This window comes from Orbicella faveolata, unplaced genomic scaffold, assembly GCF_042242905.1.
Source record: "Orbicella faveolata isolate gen_17 unplaced genomic scaffold, um_ofav_v1 contig_13, whole genome shotgun sequence".
Classification (NCBI taxonomy): Eukaryota; Metazoa; Cnidaria; class Anthozoa; order Scleractinia; family Merulinidae; genus Orbicella; species Orbicella faveolata.
Genome location: NW_028301540.1, coordinates 15,027,191 through 15,048,853, shown reverse-complemented (window position 1 = coordinate 15,048,853; position 21,663 = coordinate 15,027,191). Strand labels below are relative to the sequence as shown.

Genomic DNA, 21,663 nt, shown 5'->3' with positions numbered 1-21,663 from the left:
TATGCCTTCAATGAGCGGATGTTTACATGACAATTTTCATGGGCTAAAAATTCATAGAAATCTGTCAAATGTTCACAAAGTTATGACGTTGTTTGCCAAATGACACTCTAACGAGTAAAGGGATACTCAAGTATGCGTGGATGTTAAATTAATAATAATTATTTATACTTTGTTCTCATACTATCTCAGTCAAAACACCATTTTTAAACTGTGGGTTCTGAAGCAATTTACAGGTTGTAGTTGTAAATCAGATTTTATGAATAAGAGTTGTCTGGACTTATTTGAAGGTGATGCAGTGGGATCTCAGCCAATGGAAAGGAAGGGAAAAAAACCTCATGTTAAGTCAGATTAATAATATTGTTTGTTAAAATTTTTGTCCATTTTTGAATCAGGAAAAGTGTTTATCTCAAGCATTTGCGCTTATTTCTAGGTTTCTTGTCTCGTATCAGTGCTGTCGTGCATTGTAAAAAAAATCACAAGGTTAATATTATCAAATTCATGTGATAGTCATTTATTTATAACCTTAACAAGAGCAACATGAGCTACCATACGTTTTTTAACAGTTGCAACATTGTCCATCAAATTTCTTATCCCTTGTAACATGGACACAACAGTTTACATGCAATATAAAATTTCAAAATTTAACCACTATAATATACTTTTGAATTATTATTATTGGCAAGTTAGTGCCATATCAAGATGTTTCTGTAGTTAAATTATTCCAATGCTGTGAGTTTGAGTGAAAAAATGTTTACAGGAAATTACCTTAAGAAAAGATGCTGAACTGATTTAACAGAACTAAACTAAATAAAAAGTTACTTATTAGTCATTAGTTGAAGTGATGGTGTCCAATTATAATAATTAATGTGATAATTAAATTGAATTTGGGATAGATTTGATGATGTTCAATAGAGTGACAGCTCTATTGAACACTGTTTGGGGAGAAAGAAGTTTCGTGACCAAAGAAATGCAAAATATTTCTTGAAACCTTGCTCTTAATAATGTAAGGCAACAAAATATCCATTTATGCAACAATCAACCCTTCATTCACTGACACCTCCAAATTGGGACACCGGGTTGGTCTCTGCATGCTGTTATTCAGTCACTAAGCTCATAAGCAGGACAAACATACAGTAAGTGCGCACGATGGTGTCTGTCTTGAAGAGTCGAAATGTACTCATGGAAACTGATGACAAATCAAATATCCTCATTAAACTTATAGGAGTCTCTGTTTTTTCTCCACTTTCCCTTAGTGATTGAGATTGTGGCAAAGTACTTAAAACTTGAAATAAGAAAAATAAACTGGTATTTTACATTTGTTAACACAATCTTTGTTATTTCTTTGTCTTCAATGGCTTGTGTTACTTTGGGTACTTTGATACCAGGTATATAGCCGATTGGTCTCCATGTGTTGACACATTCAGTGTGAACAAGTATAGCGTTCTCGTCTCTTCGGTTAATGGGCTCATAAACGAGCTTCACTGGGACAGTGTCCTTTTTAATTAAGGCCTTTTTGCACATCTTTAGACCAAGCTGGAAATGCTCATGAAAGCTGCTGCCTTTCAAAGTGAAAGTTTCCGTGAATAAGGTACATGAATCTTCAGCCGCTTTACCCGAAGGACCACTCACATCAGGAATGAACTCTCTTGCACCATTGCTGGGGTTGGGAACACTAGAGTCAAAATCAAACTCCTCCTCATCTTCCTCTTCACTCAAGTTTCCTTCCATGTTTACCTCATCGTCTTCTGAACGATTGTTTTCAGAGATTGATAATTTTTGTATCCCTCTTGCGGGGCCCTGTGCTACAATTTCTAAAAGGACGTTTCCTCGTCGGGGAAAATTACTGCAGTTGCAGTCCACGACTGTCAAGTCTAATGGAGACATCGAGGGAATGTTGTTCGGTGCACTAGGAATCTTCAGACGAACAAGACATCAAGATGATGTTACGGAAAGGTTCGTCTCCTGGAGTTGAAAATCCCAAATCAACAATGTACCCTTGTCGTCTTCCACTTCTTCAGGATGAATCTGTCAAACCACGTAAAAGCACATGCATTAAATACAATCGAAACTCTAACACTTACAAAATTATAGGTTAATCGAGTAAAGAAAGAATAGGTTTTTTACCTCGAAATCCACGCTTGAAATTGTCTCAATAACACACAGTGAAGTAATGTCTTTCAGCTTGCCGAGCAGTTTATGACTTTGAGGTAAAACCACCATTCTTCTCTCGGAGAGAGAAGACGGGAAACAAACATGTGCAAACACGCACTCCAATTTTAAGAACGGCAAACTGGGAATTGTGAGTTCAAAAACATAACTTAAATCAACACAATAAAGGTAAAGAAGGCTTTGATTTCGGAATTGTTCAGCCTGCCATCGTGTTTCCTTGATCGCGTCCATTTTGAAATGAGAAGATCACGTGGTACATAACAGTTGATAATATAGTTCGAAGCAATGCATCATGGGATATATGAAATTCCCCCCTTGTTCAAAGCATTGATAGTCGGTCCCACGAACTCGGGAGAGACCAAATATTTGGTCGAAATACTAAACAATGAATTCAGAGGAAAGTTTGACTACGTGATCCTTCTCTGTCCGACTTATACATTCAATAGGATATATCAGGGTTTTGCCGAGGATGACAGATTTCTTCATGTTGTCTCCTAATCAAGATCAAATCAATGATTGGCTGAGGATAGTGAGTTTCGTGTTTGAGGGAACAAATTCCCTGATCATTCTCGATGATTGCACCAGTTCGAAGGATGTGAAAAAGAGGATGAATGAGTTGGTAAACTTGGCATTCAGCGCGAGACACAGTGGAATCAGGTCTGGGTAACAACTCAGCAGATGACGAGCATCGCCAAGCCATTCTGCAAGAATATCACCTTTTTGGTCCTGTTCTATACCCTTCTCGGAGGGACATGAAAGAGATTTTTGACAATTACGGAGGAGGATTGACAAAATTTGAGAGGTTGAAAAAGATTTCCGAGTTGAAAAAAGGAATATTCAAAACTAATTTTCTCCCTAAGACATCCTTTTGAAATTAATCTCGAGTACTAAAATGGAAATGACTGAGCTAGAAGCCTTGAAAGATGTAATAAACATTCTTGAGGCGGAATGCGAGTCAGGAACGAGAGAGCGGTTGGCCGCGTGTCAGAAAGGAACTCATATTGGCTCGAATGTTAAAAATGAAAATAATGGAAATTCTTCTTCTCCTTTTTCTTCATTCTCACTCACTCAAGTTCTTGCAGCGGTGAGTATCGTCTCGCTGGGTTATATCTCAAGAGAGAAGAGGTGATGTCTCTCGTTAAACCTAAAAAGATTGAGCAAGAGAGTGTGCCTGAAGTTCCCGCAAGAAGCGAGCGATGCGAAGATCAAACATCATCAAAAATAAAACGCATGGATCAGCAACAGCGTCTGCGACTCAAGCGAGCTATATTTATTATATCCTCTAAAATGTCTGATAATAAGCTCGTAAAAACATTGACTGATGTCGCGACGGTCACTGGAATAGCAGCTGGATATGGATGGATAGCAAAAAAAGTCGTCAGAGAGCTGATGACTTCTGATCCTTCAGTGAATTTGATGAATTATGTAAATTCACGGTGATAGTGGCGGCTTCGATTGCTACAAAACGGTATCTCGAAGATCAAAAGATTTTACCAAGTTAAATAAAGTTGAATGAGTGAGATAACTGTTTCCGCCTTCAGATTTGCCACTTTCTGCTTATTTGTTGAGGCGGCGATGATCATGTTAAGAAAAGAGATTCGAGGAGAGCTTTCTAATGAATAAATTTTCATTATTATTAAGGTTTAATAATATTAAAATGGCGAGCATTGCGATAATGATTGGAGGAGCAATTATCAATGCCACGGCATTCATCGGAGGGAATTATCTGGCAAAATATTTGAGTGGTGATCCAGCCAGTCAAGAAAAGAAAAGACACGATCTCGCTGTGGAAAAATATGAAAAAGAATATCAGAAATATCAAGAAAACAGAACAAAGTTACTGGGTTGGATAGCCACTGATTGCAAAATCAAAGATAAAGCGAAACAGAATTTCGACAACACGGACTACACATTGAAACTTTTACTAACCGAGTGTTCAACAAAAACAGGGAGAGTTAATTTATGTTGGAGCTTCGGCCCTGGCGATTGGATTGGTAGTGAGTCATTTCCTGTAATAAAAAATGAGTGACAAGACTCTATCAAGAATTTATTGCAGCCCCAAAGGTTTCTGGAAGGGATTGGATGCCGTGAAGAAGTTGGCTCGGGAAGCCGGAGTTTCTGAGGATGAAGTAAAACTCTGGCTGATGAAGCAGGCCATCTGGCAGATTTATCTCCCAGTTCCAAAGAATATCCCAAGACCGAAGTTTGATGTCTCATCCCTGAATTCAGTTCATCAAGCCGATCTTCATTTCCTCCCTCATGACCGACTCCTGAGAGGAAGGAAGATCTAGAAGTATGCGTTGACGGTCATTGATGTCGCGAGCAGATTCGACGCCGCAGAACCATTGTCTTCCAAGGAGTCTTCAGAAGTTTCAAGGGCTTTTCAGAGAATTGACAAAGGACCATTAAAGTGGCCTTCAGTTCTTCAGGTTGAACCCGGACGTGAATTCATGGGTGAAGTAAGGAAAGAAATGGCGAAGCACGATGTGAGGATCAGGACAGGAAATGTGGACGTTCATTGTGATCAGGGGATTGTTGAACGTTTCAATTGCACGTTGAGTGAACGTCTTTTCAGCTTTCAATATTCTCAAGAGATGAACATGAAATCCTCTGAGAGATCAAGAGAATGGGAGAAGAGGCTTCCAGAAGTCATGAGAGCTCTGAACAACGAGGTTACTCGTTTGACTGGGAAGAGACCGGTTGACGCGATAAAGGAGAAGGCGGTCAATGCGAAGAGTTCAATGAGATATTCGAGACCTGTTGGTTTGAGAGAGAAGCGATTGAATTCTTCGGTGAACGTGAGATATCTATATGCCTCTAGCGAGCTTGAAGGCGGTAAGAAGAGAGCCACAGATCCCAATTGGTCATTGAAAGTTTACAGAATCAATAGATCCATTGTGAAAGAGGGTGAGCCGGTTCTGTACTATCTGAAGGATGGGCTGGGGAGGGGTTTCGTCAGAGAAAAGTTGATGGTCGTCCTGAGGGATACCGAGTTTCCTCCTGTGTGAGGTTTTTGGAATAATTTATTTAATGAATAAATTCTTTTTTGAGGGGGTTTTATTGTCCCAAGGTCAAAGTAGCCAAAGATGGTTGAAATCCTTTGATCAGGGTCAATGTGGTCAAAGATGGTCGAAATCCTTTGGTCAAGGTCAAAGTGGACAAAGATGGTCGAAATCCTTTGATCAGGGTCAAAGTGGACAAAGATGGTCAAAATCCTTTGGTCGGGGTCAACGTGGTCAAAGATGGTCGAAATCCTTTGGTCAGGGTCAACGTGGTCAAAGATGGTCAAAATCCTTTGATCAGGGTCATCGTGGTCAAAGATGGTTGAAATCCTTTGGTCAAGGTCAACGTGGTCAAAGATGGTTCAATTCCAAGGTCAACTGACACGACCTGGCCCAGAATGCCCATTATCTAACTACTTTAGCAACCATAACAACAATGACAAATAGTTCATTTCAAGGCTTTATATCAAAAATTGCGTAGCCCCTAGTGATTAATGATGAAATCTTGATTCTTTAAACCATAAATTCCTTACAATTGGCAGCTGTTTAAAAAATAGAAATGGTATCAATTAATTAACTCTTGTTCCGGTAAAACAGTATAATTCACCTGAAAAGAATACAGTAAACGCACTGCATATGCACTGTTCACGTAAAAAATATCATACAAGTTAGTGATAAAACAAGCATACCATTAGCCGCTGTATTTTCTAAATGTTTTTCAAATGTCATAGGAATTGTAAAATAAAACCTGCAAAAGTTGTAGAATAAGCTGAATTCAAGTGAATGTCTTCTGGGTGTATAGTTATGGCAAGCTGTTAGCTTCAAAGTGGCTAATTTTTGAGTCTAATTTTCCAGTGCCTGGCCCCGAAATTGAGTATCGTCATTTTCTGTGGAAACAAAACGCCATTTGACAAATGAACCACAGCAATAAATAGTTCAATATGGACTACTAATAGCCAATGTTTGACCGATTTTGAAATTTTGAAATTTGCCGCTCAATTTTTGATTTTTGTGGACACGCACTCTTAATTTCTAAGCTCAAAACTGGGTTTTGTATGATGTGGAATATACAGAGCGAAGTTCCTGAGAAGGTACGAGTCATATCCATTTTGGTTGTTTATTACAAAACGGTATGGCCTCAACAGTTTTGTACGTTTTTGGTGGGATTAAAAAGTATTTCAAGAAAAAATCCTGCCACGGTTCTACGCTGACCATCTCTGGACGAAATAAGAAAAATTTTGATTTTTCATCATGTGCCACCTCCGGCTCTAAGTTAGTGGAAATTCCCTCTTAAAAGAGTTGAACCGCACACTACTCTCCACACCACGTCTTTACAAGTGACAGGGGCTTCATTCCTGTCTTGACAGCACAAACACCCCGAATGATCAAAAAACACTTTTTTGCGCTCTAAGAGAGTAATGTCGACAGGCTTGCTGGGCTGCAACTGACAAGTTCTGGATGTTTTGAAAGTGTTAAATGACCATTCAGCAGGCATTACGGCGTCAAGCTCGTGAATGGGCACAGAAAACTTCGTCGCTCACAAAAAATTTGTCGCGGAAGGAAGACCACTGAACAACTCTTTAAAGGTCTCAGCATCCATTGGCATGGTAACAAATGCACATCACACGATGCTGGTTGTTGGCGGTTTCTTCATGTTCAGCTTCTCTGCAACTAACACTGCCAAAGTCTGCAGCAAGCCTGGAGTTCCTTGGTGGCGTGTCCTGAACACTTGTTTTAGGCACTCGTTTGTATCAGTTTTCTCCACCCAGCTATCGTAGTTCTTTCCATAGCCATGCCAGCGGACAAAGTACTGAATGTGACCGTGAGTGTCTGTATGCTTATCGAGTGCTTTCGATGCTTCATAAAACTTACTCATGTTTCTTTGCTCTTCTCTCAGAGATTGTCCAAAGTAATTATAACTTGCGTTTACGAGAGTTTTACATGCAAGCATCATGAATGAAATTTATGAGCTTTTCAACACCAGACCAATACTCTTAGTGAATGGCCTGCCCCCATTTATCTTTGAACAGTGTCACATGGGCAAGGTTTAAAGACAAATCTGTGACAAATGTGAGTGCATGCAAGGTAAGGAGTCGTCACGAAAAAAAGGGGAAAAAACAACAGTTTGCGGAGGCAATTCCAAACATTCACACTCATTTGTTTTTCACTCTATGAATGCAATGATAAAGATTTTTGCTTGAGAATTTTTGGCCAACCGGAGAATAAAATCACTGAAATGGAAAAAGGTACGAAAATTGCACCTATTGTTTTACCTTCAACAGTGATGTTTACTTGCTTCAATAGACCAAAAAACAAAACACGAGGCCTAACTATAGTTTAAGTAAACCCACCTTTTCACACACTCTCGACATCAAGCAGTGTGTCTTCATTGTATTTTTTCCTTCCTATTCCTTTTTTATTCAGTTGTTTTTAGCAGTGCAACAATATGTGAAATGTGGAATCATTTAATCATGAAAAGGTGCAAAAGAAAAACTTGTCTTCTTGCTGATCGGCAACAGTTCTGTTTTTGTTTATCGTTTTCTTAGATCCTGGTGCAATTGGTTAAATAATTAAGCCACGCCAAATTTTAAACAAAAGTCATTTTCAAAGTAGCATAGCATATAAAGCATATTAAACTGAGATAAAATGAAACAGCCGCCCTGTTCTTATTGCTTCCAACTACTCATTGCCACTTGCTCGCTAAAACATGAGCTAAAAAATAATACTTACTTGATGACTAAAATGAAAGTAAAGTACAGTTAGGCTGGGTTAGGTCGAAACATGCACGCATGGTATGACAAAAGCGTAGTCAAATCTGTTGACGTACCCCTAGTTAGTTTGTCTTCATTTTCCCAAGTAGGCTACCGTTGAGAAAAATTTGTCATCAGCAACAAGTTGCCGACTGAATCTGATTTGACCCGATTATAATTTTGCAAGTTAGGACAAAAAAATCTCTATGGACAGACAACAAAAGGCTTATTGTCTTAAAAAATTTAAACCATAACAGGCAAAGTTTGATGTGGATCAAAAGGCTTATATTAAACTATATTGTCATAAAATATCAGTGTTTGGGTTTCAGATTTAACTTGAAAGACAATAAAGTATGCTCTGTTATCTTATCAAAGGTACTTTCTTTGTACCTTTCAGGCACAAAGTTGAAGCACACAGCCTGTCATTTGATAATGGCTCTGACATACGAGATCCATTTGGTTATTACTTTTGCAGAGTGCATTGTGGTTTAGTCTTCAAGACAATAAATAGCCTGTAACAGGTGAGCTTACATGGTGTACCAATACTACAAAATCCCTCACTTTATCTTAAGAAAAGTGTAAACATTAATAGTGCAACAAAACCACAAACTGTGTTCAGATAAACAGTCCCACACTTAAGATTTATTCTATACTTCTTTGTCTCTGTAAACATGAAGAGCAGCAACATGGCCAAAAGCTAGAAGCGGATGAGACTCCCCTGGAAGAGAATAAAGCTGACCATAAATTCAATTACGACAGAGCCAGACTTGCATTTGAGCTTGTGTTATTTGCATTTAAGGATGCTGTGAAAGAAGGAGATGGTGACAGGCTCTTTGATGCCTACAAACTTGCCTTACTGCTTTACAAGAACCATGGCCATTATAAGTATGCCTATACAGTTCTCTTGTATTTAGTGAAGTGCATTGCTATCCTCCCCCCATCTCAAGCACTACAGCTGAAGTGGAACCGTACCTTCAATGTCAGTGGCCTGCCAGGATGGAATATTTCCCTAGACTTGCAAAAGGAACATGACAACAAAGGCATAAAGTGTATGTGGGGTAATCTTGGAGCCAACCTTGATGAGCAAAATGCAGAAAGAACAGCAGGGACACTTGAATCAAGACATCAAGCTCATCAAGCTCAATCAAGCTCATCTACCATTCAGTTGACAGAGACTGCATTGTAACAGAACACCACTTTGGAAGAAGGATACCAAAGGAGGAAGAAGCGGTAAATCAGATCATTATTGACCTGATGACACAAGTTGCTTTTAACAAACAATCTGGTAAAGAGGGGTATCCATCCTTTCCAAAGTTTGAACGTAATCTGCTGCATGGCCTTGACTACAGGGACTTGTACCATTGGCTTAGAGAGCATATTGACCTATGGGGCACCATCTACCAACAGGAAAGACGATCTTAATTGTGGACAAAGAGTCAAAATGTCATCACAGGGTGTACTATCAAAACAAAAATGTTAGTATACAGTGCACGTTTTCCATGAATATACTTTCAGTATCATGAAGTATTTTGGTTCACCAAAAACTGTTGTATTTTTCCGACATTTCATGTCCACAAACTGAGAATGTCTGCTTCAAACAGTAAAATCAATGATTCATTGAAATAGGCGAGGCCACTATCCTAAATTTTCTTAAGTATTAATCAAAAACCAGTATCTTGGGAGTTTGTTATTCCCATACTCCTGCATTAATTCACTTGTTTTGTTTAATAACAAGAAAGTAAATGTTAAGCTGTCTTCAGAAGGAAAAAATCAGGATACATACACTGTATGAACAATAAGTTCAATTGACTAATGAAAAACAAAAGTATAGGTTGCTACAAAATTTCATTACATTGTTTGCTATGAGCTTCAATATAATACTCAACAATGTCACTCAAAAGAATGATTTAAGTACATAACGATATAGCAGTCAGTTAATCCAGTATATTCAGCACAGCTGTTATCCTTTAATTTCTGAAAACTGTCCAATTTTGGCATTTAATTTGGACAGTTTTCAATAAGGACTTTGAGTAAAAACGCAGAAACTGTCCAATTTGGGAAAAAAGAGGACAGTTTGTCTCAGCCAATGAAATTAAGCTATTAACCTTCCGAAGATTATTGAAGGCCACACAAAACCTTCCGAAGATTTGCAAAGATCACCCGAACACTCCCGTAGATTTCCGAAGATCCCTGAACACTTCCAAAGATTTCCGAAGATCACCCGAACAATTCCAAAGACTTCCAAAGATCACCCGAACATTTCTGAAGATTTCCGAATATCACCCGAACATCTCCGAAGATTTCCAAAGATCACTTGAGTTCTTCTGAAGACTGCCTGAACACTTCCAAGGATTTCTAAAGATCACCCAAACACTTCCCAGGATTTCTGAGGACTTGTGACAATCTCCGGCGATCTCCGAAGATAACCGGATATTTTCGAAGCTTTCCCAAGTTTCAGGAGATCGGAAGGGCCCAGTCTGTTTTTTTTCAGAGACAGTTACTGTAGTTTTCCTTGCAAAGCTGTATTACTCTTTTTCTTTGGCCATCGTAACTTGGTAAGAAATAACACGCAAACTGTGGTGATAAACATGGCAATAAAACGCATGTTAAAAAAGCAAAGTTCATTTACTTGACGTTTCATATGTTTCAACATACATCTTCAGAAGTGACTGTTAGGAATAGAAGTAACAACTGAATTACAATTTAAAATAAGTAACTAATTAACAATTACAATGACAGAAGCTGAGAAAAATTTGAATATAAAGAATGCAAACTAATAAAGATAAAGCTTTTCGCTGCTTACATTATCATTTAGGGTGGGTTTTAATTCCCTTATTAACAGAGTCTGTTTTATCTTGCAATGTGTATCTGTCTGACCTTTTGCTAATATATCAAAGTGGTCCCATTTGGAGTTGTGACCAGTTGACGTGATGTGGTCTGTAGTAGCAGAAGCATGACAGCTACTTGTGATCAATTTAAAATGTTCAGTTTTTCTGTCATGCAATCTACGTTTTGTTTTTCCAATGTAGAAATCCTGGCAGTCCCAGCAACTAGCCTTATACGCCATGTTTATCACCGCAGTTTGCATGTTGAAGCTGTATTACCTCACAAGTTATAAAATTAATAAGTAACAGGACTACATGCTTGTCCAATTTGGAAATAATTGGATTTAAGAAATTCAAGAAACTCTGACAGCCAAATTGGACTTGGCCTGCAGCCTTGTCCAATTTTGGCTGTCCTCGGAATTTTTTCCATCCAATTCCAAATTGGACAGCATGTAGTCCTATTACATATTCAAATCAAGGTACACTTTTCATGAGAGAAACAATTCTACGTTTTTGTCTTGGCAAACAAAAAAAATTCGTGAATTGAAAACCTCAGCTTTTCAAGAAACTAAAATATTACTACAGTCTTCTCGCTTTCTGTAACCTCTGGGCTGCACAGTCTTACATAAATATTTTTATAATATAAACAAGAACATTAGAGTTCCTGCAGTTCTGGGTCACTGTCTATACGTAAAGTAATACTTTCAAAGTCAAACCACTCATTGGTATCCGGTTCCACTTGCAAGAATGACCCATGAAAATTTTGGGTGATGAGTGCCAATGATTCCTTGAAGTTAGGGATGTCCATAAACACTTCTTGAATAACTTCCAACACTTTCAGGACGTTTGAAATGGGAAATACAGGATAACCAGTGACGAAATCTTCTAGAGTAAAAATGCTCTCACAGTTTGGTGTGATATCATCAATTAGTTGTGTAGAGAAACCATGACTTGAGCTTTCATCTAGCACAGGGCTTCACTGCTCATCCCATTAAGAACCTCGTACAAGGCTTCCTTTAATACATTTCTGTCCTGTCAGATAACCTGCCTAAGATGTCCCTTAGTGTCAGAAAGGTTCTCCACTACTTGTTCACTAACCTCAAAGGGTAGAGTGGTTGCACTGCAACTTTCACCCCCACACTTGCAAAGCTCAGAACAAAAAGAGCTACAGTCATGGAGAGGGGCTGAATTAAATTTTCCAGAGTTTTATAGGCCAAAACACGAAAACAGCCTGTTGCACGGACAAAGTCTTTCACTTCGTTTCGCAATGTCCAACTTGCTGACCGTGATAAATTATAATGACGTGACTTCTTCCCGTGCCTCCCAGCTCTTCCAGCCTCTTGATGTTGGTCTAGGATTGATTGTGCTGGGCCCCAGTTAACTATAAAACGGAGATCGCAAAAGTGCTGTTGTCACAATGACACGTTCAACTCCACAACCCTTGAACTGGTCCATCAGTCTGTTTTTACTACTTTTCCAGGAATTTGAATGATAAATTCCAATCAAACCGTTATCCTGGCATCCACGATTCCAGTGACACATGGTAAATCACCAAAGTTTTTGTCCACCTTCCTTTGGAAAATGTCCTGGGCACAAACTAGGCCGAAAGGCAGACATAACAGTCTGTATCTTCCAAACGGTGAATTAAAGGTTGTCAAAAGCGAGCTCTCCTGGGTAACCTTGATATTCCAGTAACCGCTGCGTGCATCAAGGATTGCGAAGCATTTAGCACCATTAAGTTTAGGTAGAACATCCTCTAATGTAGGTGTAAACTAGTGTGGCCTCTTGATAGCACAGTTCAGATCTTTAGGGTCCAAGCAAAGCCGCAGTGCACCAGTGCTCTTAGCGACGCATACAAGGGAGTTGACCCAGTCAGTAGGATCAGTAACTTTTGCTAAGATTTGCTAAACCAATGAATCAAATTCCTTCTTCAAGGGCTCCCTGAGAACCTCTGGAACTCTTCATGGAGAGTGCATAACTGGGGGAATGGCAGGATCAACTGTGATGTGATATTTGCCCTGAAAGCAACCAACACCTTCAAAGCAATCATTGAACTGTTTGAGCACCTGCTCTTCAGCAACTGGATCTGGGTTGCACATAGGTTGAGGTGGAGTGCTTGGCTTGGAAGCCCCTTCATGGTTTGTGATACTGAAATTCATGGTTATCAGGTTCAAATCTACACAAGTTGGCAGGCCTAATATGTTGGACCATCAGCATCAACAACATGGAATGGGCATGATTTACAGGAGCCACCATAATCCAGTTTGAGTAGTTGGTCATCAAGTGCCATGATGACCAACAGCATGTCCACCAAACGTAGTGATGATGGTGCTAGATGGTGTGAAGCTAGTGGGAATCCCACCAGGGTTACAGTATGCATTTGGGAAGAGCAACTTCTACGTACTCAGAGAGACAACGTTTCCCTCAGTGTCAGTATCAACCTTACACAAGAGAGATTTCTTACAGTGATCTGAGACCACCTCCACCTTTGGGAAGGCTGCAGTGTCATTCTTGGTGACTTGATTAACTGACAAGGTATAGAAGTATAGCTGATCTGGAAATGATGTTTAGGAGAGCTGTTTTCACTTTGATCATGAGCTTCAAGGCTGTGGAAATGCTTCCTTCTATCAGGTTTCCCTTTTTGAGGGTTTAGGAAGCTTTTGACCACCATGCTTAGTTTTTCCCTTTTTGTCAGACTGATGAACGACAGACATTTCTCCAGGGATTCTCTTTTCCGCATGCACTACATTTTGAACCAAAGGAGGACAAGATAGCTCAGAAACATCGTGCTCGAGGCTGCAACATCCACACAAAAGAATGGTGGGGCTTCGGGGCCTGATGGGAGGATCACAATTTAATGGGTCAATGTGAGTTGAAGTACCAGGTGAAATTTCTTAAATTTGGTTAGTTGTTACCTCTTCAGTCTGGGTGATATCCAGAGTGGTATCAAGTGTGAGAGTGGTGTCCTTGTCTACGAGCTTGGTTTGCGTACGCTTGGAATTAGATCCAAAGATAAGAGCATCAATGATATTCACATCAGGGCTCGTAAACCAACATTCTTCGACCAGAATTCGAATTTTCTTAACAAATGAATGCACTGTCTCACCAGGTTCTTGCTTCAGGGTCCTGAGCTTGTACCTTGAGAGCCAAGAGTTGCTCTTTGGAGACAAGTAGTTCTCAAAGCGAGTCCAGTTGGTATTGAGTTTCGTTTCCACGGCAGATAAGGCCCACGTGGAATCTAGTTCGATGCCATTGTCACCCAACTAGACAAGAAGGTAGCTTATTTTGTTCTTCCTGCGATTTTTCTTTCAGTGGGCCAGGGAAGAAAAGTTCGCATTGAGCTTTAAACTTCTTGAACACTTGCGGAGCATCCGGCGAATGCCAATCCACTGTTGAGATAAGTAAACCTGCAAGTTCCGCCATGTTGGTTCCGACGAGCGTAAAACAGGAATAACTGTCAGCCTGGTTCGCTGAAGAAACGGTAGCAGTGAGCAGTTCACAAATTGACAACCACTCCTGACACCATGTTGTAGTTCTCGAGGAAACTAGGAGGCGTACGGCGAAGGAAAAGCACACACTTAAATCACACGAGCGTGATATAGAAAAAGTTACAAGTTGCATTATGAATACTGCTTATATATATCGGGCTCCTGGGAATTAACAAGCGACCACAGACCGGAAACCAAGACAGGTTGCTGAGTGATACTACGACAGACATGATCATTGCAGGTATACACTCAACTTGAGCAGTTGTGCAATTGAAGCCTGAAGAAAATGCAGGTCTGAACGGGATTTGAACTCATGACCTCTGCGATACCAGTGCAGTGCTCTACTAACTGAGCTATCAAGCCATCTGCGAGCTGGTCACTTTACAGCTGTTTATATTGATATGTCCATTGTGTCACTCCTATATAAAGCTTGAACAGTCCAGAATATCCCGATAAATTAGGACATCTGTGATGTCACAAAACTCACGTTTCAACCAATGAGAATGCGTGCTTTGGTTGGAGTGTTGTGTTTCACAACAAACCAAGAGATTCAAGATGGCGGACAAAGAGAGTCGCTAATACTTTCCAATGCCATGAATGCGGGCCTTCAGGAGGTATATATTTATCTCGAATTGAGTTAAATACTGTCCAAATTATAAACTAAAAAGAAAGTTTGTGTTCGCGTCCCAAGTCACAGACCATTCTGCCCAGATAACGATTATCCTTGGACCGAAGGAAGCACCACGGAAAGCAATGCGGGCCACGTTTGACGAGCTGCTATCATCCTTTGGAAAGAGACCTTACAATCGGTAAGCATTGTTACTCTGCATTTTTCTAAGCACAGAAATGATCGATATGAGAATTGGGGCTTTCCTCTTATCTGGGGATTATTGGGCCGAAATCGACAGCACGCACGTGTTCTTATATGCCAGTAGAGATAAATTGTAAATGTCCAAAATGTTATACGTTTTGGCTAAATCGTGGAAATGAAGTCATCATTAAAACAGAATTTTCAATAACGTATACGAGTGAGAAATTCTTTTTCTTTTATACGAAATAAACTAAGCTTGAAAAAATGTATCCAAAAATTTACTGTTGTCAGATGCAGGGATAGTCAAAACTTCTGTCAATATATTCTTTGTAAATCTGAAATTTCTCTATTTTGGGATTTATTTCAAATATTTCTTGTATCTATTTGTCACTGTGCTAAAAGATATCATGTCTGATTTCCACATTTAAATTATGAAAACTTACATATAATTGCTGACTTTCACAAGTTATTTACCCAAAAATATCAATATAATTCCTGAACAGGTTGACAAGGGATCATTCACAATCCATCCACATGTCCCAAGGTTTTATGATATATTTATTTAAAGTATACAAACCAAATTCAGTCTTGAAAGTGAAATCCATTTTATTTTATTCACTCTTTAGGTACTCTCGACCTTGAATTTGCCTCTTAGCAGAATGCAGGACCTGAAACAGATCACAAGCACTTAGAAGATTATTGCATTGCTTGCAGATGTCAATATTATTACAAATGTATTTTTCGTTTTAACATATGAATTTATTTTGAATGTAGTTACCACCTTAGTCTCACTAAAAAAGAGATTGCCCTCAAGTGGTCTGATAACTCTTATGTTTTCTATTTTTTTTTACATAGTCTTAACCAAACTGATATGTTTCCTGTTCACAACCAATTAATGTTTTGCACTAGTTACACAATTAGTAATGCTCAACACTCGACACTACATTCTCAACTCTTGTACCTTTTCAGTCTTTGCGTTCATAAAAATTGTTTAGCAAAAATATTACTTTCTGGTACATTCAAGCTTCATGGGGAGGTGAAAAGAATCATCATCTACTAGGAACAGCTGCAGTGTGTATGGTTTTTAAAAAATGCCAAAAAAAAAAAGAGTACAATGCCCCCTACAAACCTTAACTTACATGTTTGCATGGCCCTCAATGTCTGGTAAATGAGCACAAACAATCTCTCTACCCTTTGTGCCATTCCTTGGGATACTGATAGCATCCATTCACAGGGAATCACTGCACTACCCCTGGCTTGTCTGTTTCGCTGCCACTTCTGTGCTGTAGGTGGTTTTCAATAGGCTGCTGGCTCTCCAGTGATAAAACTGTGGTGCACATTCGGTGAATCCACCAAAAAAGAGACCTCCCAAATTTGTTTAATTTCGTGCGCCTACTTAGCGACATCTTCTTTCCTCTCTTTTGACTTTGTTTTTTCCCAAAAAATTCGGCAAAGTGCCTCGAGCAGTCGAATATGCTCTTCCATCTACTTAGAGAGAGAAATTCAAAACAACTGTCATACAAATGAAGGAACGATGCATTACTCAAGCCTTACAACAACAGCGGTTCAGGTACACTTGTAACACCTCAAATTCAAAGAGAGTTTACAAAATATTGGCGTTGTTTACAACCGTGTAATTTGGCATGATGAAACTTTAACAACACTAGAACCAGTAAAAAATATACACAGCTCAATGAAAAATATGTGAATACTAGAAAATAACGTGTACTCTATACTAACCTTAATATTTGGCCACAAAATCGCGTCTACATCGTCGCTTGACACCAAAAAAACTCAATGATTAGAGGACAGTCAACGTTCTCCTACTACCAAAATGGCTGCTTATACACCGAATGCAAATATGGCGGACCACTCGGGTGGCCCAGGACGAGTTGCACGAAGTCGAGGCTAGTTAGGCCTCCAGCGATTTTTCCCTGATGTTTTGATCGTCACGAATGGCTCCACGTGTGCTTACTGAGAATGATATTCCCGGAGCTTCTCTTGCCAGTAGAGCCCCAGCAGCATTAAAAAACGAAGAACTCCAATTTTGGCTAAAATGCAGACGAGATTCATTAAAGGGTTTAAAAACAAAAGCTGCTTTAGTGAAGAGGTAAGGTGCAAGATTGCTTCGAATTTACAACTTGTCAAATGTTTACACGTGCGAAGAACCCCTGAACTTAGACCATGCTGTAGCCTTCTAAACTAAGGAGATTACTTTATTATTTCCTCATTTCAAGGGTTGAAGAGTATATCAAAAAGGGCCTTGACCGAAATATTGTGGATCCAGATCCTCACAGCATTTACACAAAACGCAAGGAACACCAAAATGCAAGCGACGGCGACAGTTCGAAAACTACTTCCAGTTTGCAGCCGCTACCAAAGTACCCTTCGCAAGGCTGGTCCAGCAACTTAAAGCGAATGCCTTTTTTCTCTCGTGCTGAAATGAACAGTCACATCTCAAAGTCTGGTGAAAACGTAGACTCCAGAAACGGTCACTCTGTACCAACTAGCGTGCGAAAAGCCACAACGTTTCTTAACGACGAATATTTAAAGGCCTTGTCAGCAGCAAGCAACGATAACTATTTTTATTTCCATTGTCATTGCCACCACAGTTTTAGAAAAAATGATCCTCCGCACAACTTAAAGGTCGCGTTGTGTATTTTAAGTGGGGAGGTCATTGACGCCTCTTGCTCCTGTGTTGCTGGTCAGGTTGGGTACTGCAATCATATTCTAGCTCTTTTGCTCAAATTATGCAAGTTCACCTTATACGAATGCAAAAGTATTACTGACCTTAACAGTGAAGAGGACATGCAGCCAAAACGTAGCTGCACATCAAGTTTGCAGCAATGGCATCGCAAGGGCAGAGGAGACTCAATAAATCCACAGCCGGTTATGGAAGTTTTGGTAAACAAAACTTCCCTAGATCAAGACCAGCCATCAAAGTCTAGAGACCCTGGTGTTAAATGTCTACTATACGAGGCAAGGAAATCCCTGAAGAATCAGCAGACAGATGAATCCAAATTACTGGAGCATTTGAAGGAGATAAACCCCAAAATGGCCTTGGCACAAGTTATGACTCCAAGGTCAGAAACAACACCACTGTTGAAAACTAAGTTTGGTAAAAGTCCACAGCGGTCCTATTGCAGCTATCAACTATCTGTGACTGAAGATAACTTTAAAGTGTTCTGTGATATTTCATCTGTGCCCAGGTTAGACTCAGACAACTCTAATGACTTGCAAATAACTGAATATCCCAGATTCCCCCTCAGCCAATTAAATGAACAATTTGAAATACCAGCTGATATTTCTGGGGATGAGAGATCTTTACTAGAAAAACTAAAAGCAGATAAGAACAAAGTAAATGAAATTGAAAGAAAAACACGAGGTCAGTCAAACTGCCAAGAGTGGAAGGATGAAAGGAAATTGAGGTTCACTGCTTCAAACTTTGGCCTGATACGGGACAGGAAAAGGAACCATGAGACCCTAGTGAAGAATCTGCTGAACCCAAAACCCTTCACTTCAAGGTACATGAATCATGGTCTCAAATATGAGCCTATTGCATTGGAACAGTACCAGAAGTACATGATGTCAATTCGCAGGCCTGTACAGGTCTTTAAGTCAGGACTTGTCATAAGCTCTGATTCCCCATACTTAGGTGCCTCCCCCGATGGAAAGGTCATTGACCCCGGGTGTTCAAACCCTTTTGGACTCTCTGAAGTTAAGTGCCCTGAGACCAAATATCTAGTGACTCCTCTAGATGCATGTTCGGATAGTAATTTCTTTTTGGAAGAAGTGAACGGGATGCCAAAACTTAAGCAAACGCATAAGTACTTTACTCAAGTTCAGGGTTTGATGGGGGTAACTGGGGCCAGGTGGTGCAATTTTGTTGTCTACACCAGCAAAGGAATGAGTATTGAGTGCATCCCATTTGATGTTCAATACTGGAATAATTTAAGGGAAACACTAAAGTTGTATTACTTCAGGCACTTTCTAGCTTTAGCAGCAAGAGAACCATTATAACAATACTGATGTTATTTAGTACTCCAATTTAACAAAACAGTAATGTTCCTGTTTAATACTGTCCATTATTTTGTACAAACAACAGTAGTTAGCCGCAGAAGGAGTAATAATTCTCTGTAAATATACATGACAATGCATATGATAAAAATCTTTACTCATGTTATTTAAGTGCTGGTATTTTTGAGCAAACCAAATTAGATTGTAAAACCTTGAAATAATTTTATCAATAAAATGTAGAGAATGTTAAAAAGTATGACAAAATGACAAAATATTTGTCCAAACAACTTATAATAATTATTGTTAGCTTTAGCCAGGGGTTTCCTATTTGAGGAAAATATACGAGACAGTTACACACAGACTAGAAAACTTTACTTATCCTGATATAAGTGGATCCTGAGTATTGCAGAGGAATGCGCATACAGTCCACATCTGATTTACAACTCCGAATAAACTCAAAGGTACAACTCCTTCCCAGATCCAAACGTTTTTAATTTTGTTAATTGCCCTTTCCACATGAATTCTCACACTGGCAATTTGTTGAGTTCTGACCACATCCTCTGCTGACATCTGACTGTTGCCTCCAAGAAAGGGTGGGATGTTTAAACTTACAGCCAGGGGTAAAATGTCTTGAATTTGAAAACCTTTGTCGGCCATCACTGAATCCCCATCATCAAATGCTTGGGACAGTAAACCACTTCGCAGCACAATTTCCCGATCAGAAATACTCCCAGTGTAAAGCTGGCTCACGAAGGTGATGGCCCCACTTGGGGAAATTCCAACAAGCCCCTTTAGTGTCACATGGTTCTTATATGAGCTGAAAAGCTCAGAGTTCAGAAGCAGACTACTAGGCATCTCACAAAAAACCTCAGTGCAGTCTATTACAATTCTTGTTGAGGGGAATTTCTCTTTCAGCTGGCATGGTTTTTTGAATAACTTCCTTAGATGGCCAAAAACAGACTTGACCAAATTTCAAGTACATAAAATTGATCCACGGTATAAACATTCTGCTTATAGTAGATTGTGCCACACCATAAAGATTGGCTAGATGTCGTTCAGAAAACCCTCTTCTTAAGCGACACAAAACAATAAAAAATTCATCTACTGGCCTAATTTTTCATTGGCGTCCTTTCTTCGCCACTTGGACGTCTTCCTCCTCATCGGAGCTGTCTGAGTTGTAAAACTCCTCTGGGATGTCTGAGCTGCTCCGAGGGCAAATATTTTCACAGTCCTCGCCAGGATTCAAGAACTCATAAATGGCTGTGAAAGTGGCATAATTAGGAAGACCCATGTAAAAACTAATATCGGCATCAGACTTGAAGCAATCAAGTGAAAATAAACGAGAAGAAATTTCTTCCTGCTGGCTGTCACTTTCAGCAAGCTTTCTCTTTAGTTCAGTGTTCTCGAGGCAAAGACTTGTTAACTCCTGTTGAGCTTGCAGAAGCTGGATCTCAAGTTCCTGAATTCGTTTTATTTGATCCATTTCGCTTGTTTGACATGCTGAATCTGGAATTCCTGAATCTACATGCACGGTTTCAGGAGCAGTCGAACCTTCATCGTTCGTTTCAGAACTCACCTCAGGTGTAAACAACGTTTTCTTCATAGGCATGGAAACCCTTTCGGTAGGTGCTTTTCTTTTTGTTGGAGAAGGAACAGACCAAGCAAACCGTGAAGGCACACCGCGTTTGGCAATATATTGTCGGCCGTTTAAAGATGTCCTGAGATCCTCTTGTCTGAAGTGCAATGAACATACTTTTGTATCGGGTGTGATCTGCCACTGTTTTCCTTCATCTCGGCAGATCGCGTGAATCCACTGTTTTCTTCTTTCGGGTGATTTTGGAAATGCAAAAAACGACACTTTCTCTCCTTTTGGCAATTTAACCCCTTTCTGGTGACACTGAGGGACACAACAACCCGTAGGCATAGTAAAAACTTCGCTAAAACTTCGACAAGTACAAGAGACGCGTTGCTGAATACGTGTTTTGTAAACAAGTTCGAGGCCTAACTAGCCTCGACTTCACGCAACTCGTCCCGGGCCGCCCGAGTGGTCCGCCATATTTGCATTCGGTGTATTCTCCTTCTCAAAGTTTGGTTGCAAAAAGTCCTAGATAATGCTGGCCAGACTCTATACGAGACTGGAAACAACATTTTCTTTGTCCACATAAAAGGTCCGCCATTTTCCCTGCTAACAATAGCTTCATGACGTCATGACCGTCCTAATTTATCGGGATATTCCAGACTGTTGAAGACAGGCCACTTAGTCTCAAATGAACTCGTGAACTATGATCTCAGCAGGCCTGCCTTTCCTGCTTTGGAGCTCTGCTGGTATGCGAAATTTGAAGGTTTCTTAAACTTTATCCTTTGGGGAAGAAGAGGTTGTTGGTGCAGCTGCTGGTGGAAACTGTGTATCATCTAAAATGAATATACTGCATACTTGCTGCAAGGTAAGATTTGTTTTTTAATTGTAAACAGTATTGAACACTTGGTAAACACAAGCTGTTACTGACAGTAATAAATATTATGTGAAATAATCAAACTGACATTAGCAAGATGCATTTTATGTACAAGGTGATTGTTTATTCAGCCTACTGAACCATATTG

At 39.7% G+C, this 21,663-nt stretch overlaps 3 protein-coding genes, 1 long non-coding RNA gene and 2 pseudogenes across 4 annotated transcripts; 2 read left to right on the top strand and 4 right to left on the bottom strand.

Moving 5' to 3' along the window:
• Window positions 1-7,172: 7,172 nt before the first annotated feature.
• Window positions 7,173-11,619, top strand: LOC110050395 (uncharacterized; annotated as a pseudogene).
• On the bottom strand, window positions 11,402-12,378 carry LOC149115201 (uncharacterized; annotated as a pseudogene).
• Window positions 12,379-15,633: 3,255 nt separating this feature from the next.
• On the bottom strand, window positions 15,634-16,316 carry LOC149115200 (uncharacterized). Its single transcript, XR_016206006.1, has 2 exons — window positions 16,185-16,316; window positions 15,634-15,713 (listed from the first exon to the last, which is right to left on the bottom strand). It is a non-coding gene; the product is annotated as an uncharacterized LOC149115200 (long non-coding RNA).
• A 114-nt stretch (window positions 16,317-16,430) lies between these two features.
• LOC110050402 (uncharacterized) lies at window positions 16,431-19,100 on the top strand. Its single transcript, XM_089284755.1, has 2 exons — window positions 16,431-17,155; window positions 17,283-19,100. The coding sequence occupies exons 1-2, from the start codon at window positions 17,001-17,003 to the stop codon at window positions 19,063-19,065; spliced, it is 1,938 nt and encodes a 645-aa protein (XP_089140881.1). The 5' UTR covers window positions 16,431-17,000; the 3' UTR covers window positions 19,066-19,100.
• Window positions 19,101-19,437: 337 nt separating this feature from the next.
• LOC110050400 (uncharacterized) lies at window positions 19,438-19,917 on the bottom strand. The gene has a single exon (XM_020756313.2). The coding sequence runs from the start codon at window positions 19,915-19,917 to the stop codon at window positions 19,438-19,440; it is 480 nt and encodes a 159-aa protein (XP_020611972.2).
• Window positions 19,918-20,110: 193 nt separating this feature from the next.
• LOC110050405 (uncharacterized) lies at window positions 20,111-21,046 on the bottom strand. Its single transcript, XM_089284737.1, has one exon. The coding sequence runs from the start codon at window positions 20,984-20,986 to the stop codon at window positions 20,180-20,182; it is 807 nt and encodes a 268-aa protein (XP_089140863.1). The 5' UTR covers window positions 20,987-21,046; the 3' UTR covers window positions 20,111-20,179.
• Between the last annotated feature and the right edge of the window lie 617 nt (window positions 21,047-21,663).

Coding starts and splice junctions, on each gene's coding strand:
- LOC110050405 (XM_089284737.1), bottom strand. CDS start 20,986: ATGCCTACGGGTTGTTGTGTCCCTCAGTGTCACCAGAAAGGGGTTAAA.
- LOC110050400 (XM_020756313.2), bottom strand. CDS start 19,917: ATGCCTAGTAGTCTGCTTCTGAACTCTGAGCTTTTCAGCTCATATAAG.
- LOC110050402 (XM_089284755.1), top strand. CDS start 17,001: ATGGCTCCACGTGTGCTTACTGAGAATGATATTCCCGGAGCTTCTCTT. Junction 17,156..17,282: donor AAAGCTGCTTTAGTGAAGAG/GTAAGGTGCAAG, acceptor CCTCATTTCAAG/GGTTGAAGAGTATATCAAAA.